This window comes from Hemiscyllium ocellatum, chromosome 20, assembly GCF_020745735.1.
Source record: "Hemiscyllium ocellatum isolate sHemOce1 chromosome 20, sHemOce1.pat.X.cur, whole genome shotgun sequence".
NCBI lineage: Eukaryota > Metazoa > Chordata > Chondrichthyes > Orectolobiformes > Hemiscylliidae > Hemiscyllium > Hemiscyllium ocellatum.
In genome coordinates, this window is record NC_083420.1 from 25432550 (window position 1) to 25444576 (window position 12027).

Here is a 12027-nt window from a genome sequence, read left to right on the forward strand (position 1 = left end):
TCTTTGGAATTCTGTACCCAAATTCCTGTAGATGCTCAGTGTGTTCAAGACAGAGAGACTAAGAGAATTAAGGGCTGTGGGGATAGCATGGGAAGACAGAATTGAAGTTTTGAAAGGTGCACCAGGTTCACAAGGCCAAATGTCCTAGTGCTGTTGTTGTTGATGCTCTTTGTAAAGAACAGATAGGTTTGTAACAACAAAGGTCCACTGGGTGGTGCTGTAGAATCTCAATGAATCCAGAAGAGTACAAGAGAATGACGGTAAAAGAGCCCCTCTCTGCACTAACATTACATTTGTCACACCAATGGATAGTCCTCCATAGAAAACCACTGAAGGCCTCCCATGACAACCTCATTTTATTCCATCACCTGCTCTATCTCACCTCCGCCCCTATCCTGCCTACCCTGCCAACCCCCATCACCACTCCCCACTTCCCCAGCCACATCTCCTCGCCACCCAAACACATACAACCGAAATCTCCACTCCTAAATAAAATAAAAATGGTGAGGTATAGAGCTAGGTTTTTTTTCAAACCAGCACCAGTCCTCATTTAGGACTTCACCCAAATGGACTTCAATTGTGTTCCACCACAACTAATTCGTGGAACACTCAGAATATTATAAACTAAAGAGCCATTCCATCCACACTCACAAAAGATGCAAAACAAACAGGACACACTGGATACGTATTTAATTTCATCTTGTAAATTAATGACACTTTTCAAGATTGCTTCCAAAACTGCTGCAATGACGTATGAAAAAACATGTGACACTATAGTGCTTTACATACCAAAATACACTAGGAATTTTACTCCATCGCTGTACACAGCTCTTGCACTTAAGAACCAGAACACAAGTCAACAAACAAATTAAGGGAACAGTACAAAAATCCAGGCCTGGTTTAATAGATATGAGACCTTCAAAGTTCAACATACAATAAAAGAATAAGTATATGTTGATGTTAGCATGAGTGTAAAACATTTCATTCAAAATAAACAGACAATCCATTTTCAGCTGATTCTTTTAGTTTTTGTGGCTGGCTGGGACAGCAGGTAATGTCATTGCAGATTGAGCCAGATGCACTTGGATTGTAGACCACCCAGAGTTGACCATCATATTCTTTCCATTCACGATGATAAACAATGACACACCTTCACAATGTATTCGGATCCCTTGCATTGATATGATTAGCTACAGAATGGTACGTGCATCAGTAGTTGACACTGCTGACGTTACTGTCACACTTCCGTAACAGCTGAACCAGTCAAGCGTGCACAGTGCAGATGAAGCTTAGAACATTACACATCAATAGTTCAAGAGAAATGCAGGCAGCAGTCACTTTTCCATTACTGTATCATAATATGGCATAAAGATTGTGCAGCAGGAGTAACAGACCAGCAAAAATTGGGGACAACACACTTCCAACTAAAGTTATCAGCATTTCTTCATACAAAACTATATCTTTTGTCTGACTTAAACCATATGAATTCCATGTAATTAATATAAATTCAGTATTATATGCATATATGTAATACAATGCACTTTAAAGGTTACTTTCACAATAACATTAAAATCAGATTGAACCACAGATACACTGCACATTAGTACACTGAAACAGAGTGTCTTGATCGTAAAAGTCAACCATATGTCCCTAATTTCCCCCAGGCACCATGCTCTGTGCTCACTCCTGACACTGCTGACAGCTGCATGGTTTCAATGAGCCATTACATAGCAAACATCCCAGAATAGTGCATGGTTTAAAGTTCCTTACATCAAATTTCTAAAGATATGGTTCAAAAGATTAAAAAAAAGTATTGCACCTTCAATGAAATGAACCCTAACCGAAGATAGGGATTAATTACATTGCACTATAGCTCTGAAGATTTAGAAACTTAAGCAATAAAGTTTGAAATTGGTTTAACTTAGTTCAACTCAAAACTGAGCAACACAAAATACCACCAATTCATACTCTCTCTAAAATGTTATTTCTGAAATATAACCTAAACTCCATAAACTTCAAATTCTATAACTAAAAATGATACTGGTCACTCAAACAAAAAAAAAGTGATGATGGGAAATGCTTAGTCTGGAGACTGCTGGCTAAGCAATGTGCCTAGAAAGTGCAATTCCTGCATTACTGGCCCCAAGACTGAACAGACTAATGTAGATGTTGAGGCCTGTACATTCTCTGTTCAAGGGCAATGACCACAGCCAGCTGTCACTCTTCATTAGATCAGATGCAAGTTACTTCATAATTAAAGCGGACTCAGTCTGTAATGAAGCCTCAATTGTTTATTACTCTGATTGCATTTCATGACCATATGACTATGTCTAATCAGTTTGAACTGTCAATTAGTGGACCACCATTTGAGCTTTGGTGAATTGTGTTCAATCTCACAATATTTCTATGTCCAGTTTTGAAGGAGCAAGTTCATCAACACACTGCAACTGGACACCCATTTTTTTTTGTCTAAGCATTCTGGTATCTCGATGGCACCATGGGGAGGTTTTGCATGACCTACAATCCAAGAACCAGCCCCACTGGGCACTGCAAATGAATAACTCACTAACAAGAAAGAAACATGTGGCCCTGAAATTGCACTGTAAATATTAATGCACAAATATGTAAGAACATTCTTCTACCCAACATTTTACAGGAGTCAGTATATTGTAATCAAGCTCTGAGTGAAGAATTTCCTACAAGCACAATGTCCTTAAACAGTACACGGTCAGCTATATTTAGCTTCTAATTTGTTATAGCTGATATCTCAATTCATTTTTCTAGAATTGGCAGAAGTGGGGAATTGGAATTCTTAAAATGTAAAACAGGAAAAGCAATATTTTACATATATGTAAACTTCACTCTGAACTGGCATATTTTAAAAATCTGTAAAACTCTGAATATCTCCTTTAAGTTGAAAGAACGTATGTGCCATGAACATTATCCCATGTGCAATAAAAATTCATACCTACCTGATGGTGCAAATTACAATTCACTCCACCATGGTTAGGTACAGTAAATTTCCAAACTAACATGGATCTTTCATAGTCAAGATATGGAGCTATAGGATCAAGGAGACACTGACACTATTGTATGTAAACAAACAAGCAGCTGCTTCTGAGAATTTAGCATTAATACTGAGTATATTTTATACTTGAAAAGTTATATACTTAGAATACTGCAAAAGAAACCCTTCATTGTTATGTACACTTCTGCAATTCCACTATACATGTTGAATTTTAAAAATCAAGTTAAAAGATATGCAATGCCAGATTCCCTGAGTTAGTAGCTTGGCCACACAGGCCAGAGGTACTAGCTTCATTCTCCAGCCAGGGCAAGAACTAAACTGGGCTAGACTGATACAAAATGGATTGTCCCTTAACATGGACTCTCTACATCTTTGTAGAATTTAGAAGTTGACCAAGCAGGTGAGCATATAACTGTTGCAGAGAAGGAATTAATTCAGTTTGAAGCATGTAAAAATCTGTCAAACTGCTTGCCTCCACAGAAAGTTGACATCTGAATTGATAGTGTGAGGCTGTAAAAAGAAAAATGTGCAGTCTGTTCTACAATTTCATTTTGCTTAAAAAGAGCAACATAAATCTATATTGAACGAATGTGAAACAAACAAGACTCTCTGGAAGCTGTGCATTAGTCTGTACAAAGTGCTAAGCCAATTAGATTAAAACAAGCACTTCTTCTAACACTGTGTATTGATAAATCTTCTTTTGTCTGACACTTCCCTCTAATCAGCAGCATTATTCCAAGTATAAGAGTTGGATTTTGTCTTCACTGAAATAGACTTGAGATCATCAGTGTGTCAAAGCTGGGCGTTGTGATCTAATGGTTTGCAAAGCTGCAAGGGAACCTAATTTCCCATCATAACATGATAAACATATTAATACATTTAATTTAGAAGTATTAGAATGGCATACTAGTTTTCAAAGTTTAGCAGGACAATATAGCTTACTTTCTGAGAGATACACATGGCTGAAATATTTGCTCTAGCTAGGTGCATGATTAATGGAATTCAAGTCACAAACATACAAATGATGTAATCATGAAGATTTGGTCACTGCCTCCTCTCCAAGGGTTGTTTACTTTTGCTACTCCCAGATGGTTAAAGGTTAAAAATAATACTGTACTAACAGAAACAGGGATTCCCAACTTCAAAGGAATCTAGATCACTGGACAACAACAAAACTGACCAAAAAGAATTGGTGGAATTGAAGAGAATCTTAGAGACAGAATAATGTCCTCAATTAGGCATGATGTTCTGAAAGCTCCAAACTTCCAATACACTAATCTGGAAAGTTTCTGAACACAGAGGAAGATTGTCAAAAGTACTGGAGCGCCCTGTTGTGCCACGGTTCAGGTTTCCATCGATGTACAATGCAGGGCAGCTGCCACCACCTGTTGGAAAGGTAACAGCAACAGCTTAGTTCTGCTTTCCTGACAGGATTAACAAGGATAAACCGAACAGGCACATTACTTTGTTTTGCAAACAATTCAGTGGCTTTGGCACGAGGAGATTTAAAACAAAAGAAAAGGTTGTCATTTCATGTGCTTTTAAGACTTATCACTTCTGATTTGATATTCAATTGCTGACAATCCTTGATATAAAAATATCTTTTGAGGACAGCACAGAGTAAGAAATCACAGATTTAGTTTTCTTTTCCTCAACTCTCACCTGGTGTTAGCCTGGTTCAGTTGATAGCACACTCCTTCTCAGACACAAGGTGTGGTTTAAAAAGTTAGACCAGGGACCTAAGCACAAAACCTAATGTTGATGCTACAGTGGAGTAGATGGACAGCTGCATTATTGGAGGTGCAATTCTTTTGGATCATCTATTAAATGAAGGCTCTGTCGGATCGCAAGTGAGCATTCAAAATTCCCTGCCACTAAAACAAGTTCTCTTGCGTCCTGGTTTACCTATCTACATATTGTGTACGTTTATAATATAGAACACACACATATAGCTTACTTCTAACAGACAGGTTTGCTCACCAATTATAATGGATTCTGCACTTCCGGCCATGAACATTGAAGTAGCTTTGGATGTCAAGTTGAAATGGCGTGTGGCAAGAAAGGGTGATAATCTGTCTGATGGCTCCTCAGATGAATTAAGTAAACTCTGCTCCAGGGGGATTTCTGTATCCAAGATACCAGGCTGCTGTGGTGCCTCTGGGCAAGCCTCCCGAAGGCTTTTAGAAGCTTCTATCTCTGGATGTTTAATAATAACCCATTCATATCTTTCCATTTCAGGTTGTAGCTAGAAGTAACAAAAATCAAAACAGCATACAATTCAGACACAGGAGACAATCTCAAACAACATTCTGATATGGCTAACATATCAGTTTCTTCATAAATATACTGCTGAGATATAATTATATCTATTTCTGGTAATGCTGTAATGCAGAAGAATGCTTTTGGGTAATTCAGAAGTATTTAGAATTGGCACAAGCCTGCCACATGAACTTGAATCAAGCTTCAAAGACTGGCAATAGGAAATGGTAAGGTTTTGAATGTGTTGAAAGTGATTTAAAGTGTAATTTTTCCAGTTCTCTAATGAGGTTAATAGATGACTAGGACAGGACTCACTATGCTGATTTTTTTTAAAAAACATTCCAATGAAAGAACAAATTCTATTTAGCTTTACAAAACTTAATCTCTCAAATTGTTAACTTCGAGATGCTTTATTTTGTATTGTAGGCACTATTTCAATAAATGAAAACTGAAACAATCTTTTGTGCAAAATGCTTAGATAAAAACAGATTGCAACGTCATACTACTCTAGGTTACATAATATATTTAACCATTTCCAGACTTTCCCCAACTCTTGCAGAAATGTGTTTTTGTTGAAACTATGATGGTCCAAGCTGATGTTATTACAGGACAATCCAAATCCCAGACTGAAATCTGGCTTAACATTCTTTTTTTCAAATTAGTGACGGGTCTATCATTGAAATACATGCTCAAATGCTGCAGATCTGATTTTAAAAATGAAAAAGTTTATTAGGCAAAAAATAATAAAGTAGACTAAATCAAGCTACTTAGATTCAATATAAATTGAAAGATTTTGAAACACTGTACAACCTCATCTATCCCACCACCATTGAAATTACAGTACTCCAACACCAGGAAAAGTTCTATTCTCCATTACATCGGTGTTTAATTTAGCCTGTTTATTTCAATTCCCAGTCTTGAGAGCTTGACAGCCTCTTCCAGAGCATCCATAAACTGAGCTTAGATTCTCAGCTTCAAATAAACCCTTCAAAAGGTCCTAAACCAAATACTCATGGTCTGGAACTGTTAAACTAGAACTCCTACACTGAGGTAAGCCCTTTCCTAACATTTCTGAATCAACTTCTTTCTCCAGGAGAAACACAGTTTCATATATGTAACTTCAACCAGATTTTCTGAAAACTGAAAAAAAGCTTTCCAAGCTATGGTTTTTTCCCGAAGCCAAAAACAAAACAAACCCCAATTCTAACTGAGAGCAAGCTAATGCTCTTTATTGTTTACTCTGTTCGCTTGTGAAACTCTAACATAAATAAATTCCCATTATCAAGACAGGGACATTCACTCATACTGGTTTTTTAAAAAAATTACAGCTCCAGAAATACGGATAAGTTAATCATTAAATTCCCTCACATATACAGACCAAAACACATGCCACACGCTCATAATCCAAACTCAAAAATATTAAACTATATAACATAAATCACACATCTTACGTCACAAAAGCAGCTTAAGCAAAGAAGTTTTTTTTGACAAACCATCATTCCATTTTCTACAGATAAGATCTAAAAGAAAGGATCACTGGTAAACAAAATGCATTGTAAAAAGCTTCAGTGCTAATTACTAGATTAGGCCAGAACTTTGGAGGAGACAAATAGCTTGAAAGTTAATAGCAGCTGCTACAATTTAAAAGATGACACACTTGGGAAGGGAAGTCTTTGGAACTCATGTGTTCACGCACGAGCATGTGGAGAGGGAAGTTGGTGGTGGTAGTTTCAGTCCCAGTGTAAATTCAAGTCTCAGATAGATAACATTCTTGATCAGTAAGGGAATCAAGGGTCTTGGGGAAAAGGCATGAAAGTGGGTATGAGGAGCACCAAATCAGCCATGATTTTATTGAATGGCATAGCAGGCTCGAGGGATCGAACAGCCTATTGCTGTTCCTAATACTTATGGTTTTAAAAGCTGGTATAGCTCATGGTTATATTCATGTCAAAAAGAAATGGCATTTTGACCAAAATGAAGTTACAAGCATTAAATATGCATACCAATAATGATTAGCATTCCACAACAGAGCCATTATAGAAAGGAGATACCTCCAGGAAATTATTTTCCGCAAGGACAATCTGTTCTTTAGAAACAAGTAATTTCTACAGCACATGTACACAGACCGTGTGATAAAACTGATTTGTCTACAGTTCTCCTTCAGTGAACACTTGCTGTTGTCACAGTGCCATTAATGTGATAAAGGTAAGGCAATATAAATTTCTGGCCTTTCAGTAGTAAAATAGCCACAGACAATGCAATATTAGCCAGCAGAATCCATCAAAATACCTTAAACACAAAACATTCCCCTGTGCCAAAATAACTTAGCTTGTTTCCTCCTTGCCTCCGTTCTATCCAATCTGTTGACAGGTAAGCACCACAAACCTGTTAAAGTAAGGACAAAGTGACAGTTTCAGGCAGGATAAATTCCATGATCGGTTTTCAGATTAGGCCTTCCCTGTTATATTAATGCTAAATAGATTCTCCGAGATTCTTCTTTAGTTCAACTTCATTAAGATTCTCATATCTACTACCATTATATAGAAAATCTTTCAAGGCAATTATTAACACCTGGCATAAAATTAGAACAATCAATAATTTGTTCCTATAATGATTGACCTGATAATTCCCTCCATGTTGTGTAAAACTTTTATATCTTAAGATTTTTCACAGCCACTCCCATTGTAGCTGTTGCTCTCTTTTGCAATTCAACAAAATAAAAAATACATTTCAGTTACACAACAAAGTTTTCCCGAACTCATCTCCCAATACCTCGACACGGTCCTGTCCCCTTTAGTCCAAGAACTCCCCACCTACGTTCGGGACACCACCCACGCCCTCCACCTCCTCCAGGATTTTCGCTTCCCCGGTCCCCAACGCCTTATTTTCACTATGGACATCCAGTCCCTGTACACCTCCATCCCCCATCACGAAGGACTCAAAGCCCTCCGCTTCTTCCTTTCCCGCCGCACTAACCAGTACCCTTCCACTGACACCCTCCTTCGACTGACTGAACTGGTCCTCACCCTGAATAACTTCTCTTTTCAATCCTCCCACTTCCTCCAAACTAAAGGAGTTGCCATGGGCACCCGCATGGGCCCCAGCTATGCCTGCCTCTTTGTAGGATATGTGGAACAGTCCATCTTCCGCAACTACACTGGCACCACCCCCCACCTTTTCCTCCGCTACATCGATGACTGTATCGGCGCTGCCTCGTGCTCCCACGAGGAGGTTGAACAGTTCATCAACTTTACTAACACCTTCCATCCCGACCTGAAATTCACCTGGACTGTCTCAGACTCCTCCCTCCCCTTCCTAGACCTTTCCATTTCTATCTCGGGCGACCGACTCAACACAGACATCTATTATAAACCGACTGACTCCCACAGCTACCTGGACTACACCTCCTCCCACCCTGCCCCCTGTAAAAACGCCATCCCATATTCCCAATTCCTTCGTCTCCGCCGCATCTGCTCCCAGGAGGACCAATTCCAACACCGCACAACCCAGATGGCCTCCTTCTTCAAGGACCGCAGATTCCCCCCAGACGTGATCGACGATGCCCTCCACCGCATCTCCTCCACTTCCCGCTCCTCCGCCCTTGAGCCCCGCTCCTCCAACCGCCACCAAGACAGAACCCCACTGGTTCTCACCTACCACCCCACCAACCTGCGCATACAACGTATTATCCGCCGCCATTTCCGCCACCTCCAAACGGACCCCACCACCAAGGATATATTTCCCTCCCCTCCCCTATCAGCGTTCCGCAAGGACCACTCCCTTCGTGACTCCCTTGTCAGATCCACACCCCCCACCAACCCAACCTCCACCCCCGGCACCTTCCCCTGCAACCGCAGGAAATGTAAAACTTGCGCCCACACCTCCACACTCACTTCCCTCCAAGGCCCCAAGGGATCCTTCCATATCCGCCACAAGTTCACCTGTACCTCCACACACATCATCTATTGCATCCGCTGCACCCGATGTGGCCTCCTCTATATTGGTGAGACAGGCCGCTTACTTGCGGAACGCTTCAGAGAACACCTCTGGGCCGCCCGAACCAACCAACCCAATCACCCCGTGGCTCAACACTTTAACTCCCCCTCCCACTCCACCGAGGACATGCAGGTCCTTGGACTCCTCCACCGGCAGAACACAACTACACGACGGCTGGAGGAGGAGCGCCTCATCTTCCGCCTGGGAACCCTCCAACCACAAGGTATGAATTCAGATTTCTCCAGCTTCCTCATTTCCCCTCCCCCCACCTTGTCTCAGTCGGTTCCCTCAACTCAGCACCGCCCTCCTAACCTGCAATCCTCTTCCTGACCTCTCCGCCCCCACCCCACTCCGGCCTATCACCCTCACCTTGACCTCCTTCCACCTATCCCACCTCCATCGCCCCTCCCCCTAGTCCCTCCTCCCTACCTTTTATCTCAGCCGGCTTGGCTCTCTCTCTCTTATTCCTGATGAAGGGCTTATGCTCGAAACGTCGAATTCTCTATTCCTGAGATGCTGCCTAACCTGCTGTGCTTTGACCAGCAACACATTTGCAGCTGTGATCTCCAGCATCTGCAGACCTCATTTTTTAATTGTGTAAGATACATAACCTACCTCAGCCTCAGTTGTTTTGATGAGAATGATGGTTGGTTCATAGCCTTCACAGCGAGCATAAAATCTGAAATGATAGAAAGATGTGCAAGTTTTTCAGTTCGGACAATCATTGAATAGAAAAATTAACCTGGTTTTTCTCTCTCCACAGATACTTGCTAACTTACTGATTGTTTTCTTCTTGTATCTTACCTAGTCAGGCTATAACCATCATCTGAAGTAGTAAAAATCAACATTGGTTGGCACAGGGCAAATCGCTCTGGGATCCAGGACCAAATTTCTCTCATCTCCTTTGCACTGACAACTTCAGATTTGAAATTTTCAACATTGACTGCTAGATGAACATTATGTCTGCAAGAAATCCATTAAAAAGTCAAGAAAATACCCAAAATAAAATGGATCAGACTTCAGTTATGATAATAAAAAGCAGAGAACAATCTAGGTCCCCAGAATCATAATTATACTTTAAGTGTGGCACTCACCTCATTACATACAAATCAAACCCAAAAAAAAACAGCAACACCATAATGTACTGGCATTTGCCATAACACCCCTCCATTCACAACTTCTACTCAAAACCGATGCTGTTCGTTAGGGATTTCATGTATCAATGCAAAACACTGAAGAATCGTGTCCTTGGTCCATAGGTTGCATCCTATGACTTTTTTATTTAAAAAAAGCTCTACAAATGTACTGGCCACAGTGGTAATAATCGTCAAAGAATCCTTGGATTTGGGAGAAGTCCCAGAGGATTGGAAGACTGGAGAGAATTGGAAAACTGCTAACACAACAGCCTTAATTCAAAAAGGGAGATCAAAAAAAGATAACTATAGGCAAGTTACCTTAACATTGGTCATTGGGAAAATGTTAGAGTCTAACATAAATAATGTAATTTAGAAATACACAAAATCAAAACAGTCAGCTTGGATTCATGAAGGTGAAATCTTGCCTGGCAAGTTTATTACTGTCCTTTAAGAAGGTAACAAAAAGGCTAAATAAAAGGAGAACCAGTAGATATTATTCTTAAATTTCCAAAAGGTGATGGATAAGGTACTGCACATTAGGTTACTTAATAAGAGCCCACTGTGTTGTAGGTACTGAACTTTCATAGGTAAAAAATTTACTAACTAATGGAAGACAGACTTGAATAAGAGAGCACTTTCAGCTCAGTAGTGCAACAGGGACCAGGACTGGGACCACATTTATTTACTACATATCAATAATTTGAGTGATGGAAATGAATTTACAATTGCCAAGTTTATGGCTAACAAAAACAAACAGAAAGGCAACTTGTAAGAATGACAAAATGAGGATTTAGAGGGATTGACAGATTCAGTAAGCTAAAACTTGGCAGAATGGAATTTAATATGGGAAAATATGAGGTTATACACTTTGACAAGAAGAATTGAGGCACTAAATATTATCGAAATGGAGAAAAACTGGAGGGATTTTGGGGTCATTGTTCATGAATCACCAAAATCCAGTGTAAGTATCCAATTTCAGCAGGTAATAGGGAAGGCAAGTGGACTGCTGGCTGCCATGTCAATGAGAATAAAAATAAGGATGTCTTGCTAAACTATATAAGACATTAGTCAGGCCACAGATGGAGTACTGTAAACAGTTTTGATCCTCTTATCAAAGAAAAAGTATGCTGGCATTGATGGTTGTTCACAGAAGGTTCATTCAGTTGATTCGAGATATGGAAGGATTTTGTTGTAAGGAGGGGGAGTTGGACTTGTACTCAATGGAGTTTAGAAGAATAAGAGGTGACCTTATTGAAACATGATATTCTTAGAGGGCTTGACAGAGTAGATGCAGAGATGTTGTTTCCTCTTGTGCAAGGATATAGGAACAGATAGAAAATTTCATAGAAAGAGGTCATCCATTTAAGACAGGAGGATTTTCTTCCTCTCATAAAATTCACTGTGGTCATTGTGAATATTTTAGGCTTAGGTTGATAGATTTTGTTTTAACTCGAGGGAATCAAGGGTTATGGGGAAAAGCAAGAACATAGAATTCAGGATTATCAGATTAGTCATGACCTCACTGAATAGCGAAGCAGACTCCAAATGGCCTACTTCTACTCCTCAATCTTATTATTTTGGAAAGACTGAAATCCTTAATTTTGATTG

At 39.8% G+C, this 12027-nt stretch overlaps 1 protein-coding gene across 1 annotated transcript in view; it reads right to left on the reverse strand.

Moving 5' to 3' along the window:
• Positions 1 to 875: 875 nt before the first annotated feature.
• The window catches only part of tbc1d24 (TBC1 domain family, member 24), a 44564-nt gene continuing 33412 nt past the window's right edge, over positions 876 to 12027 (reverse strand). The window contains exons 4-8 of the mRNA XM_060840657.1: positions 10088 to 10246; positions 9899 to 9962; positions 7577 to 7672; positions 5009 to 5273; positions 876 to 4413 (exon numbers count right to left, since the gene is read on the reverse strand). Coding sequence (XP_060696640.1) covers positions 4259 to 4413; positions 5009 to 5273; positions 7577 to 7672; positions 9899 to 9962; positions 10088 to 10246 — 739 coding nt within the window. The 3' untranslated portion in view covers positions 876 to 4258. The remainder of the gene's footprint in view (positions 4414 to 5008; positions 5274 to 7576; positions 7673 to 9898; positions 9963 to 10087; positions 10247 to 12027) is intronic.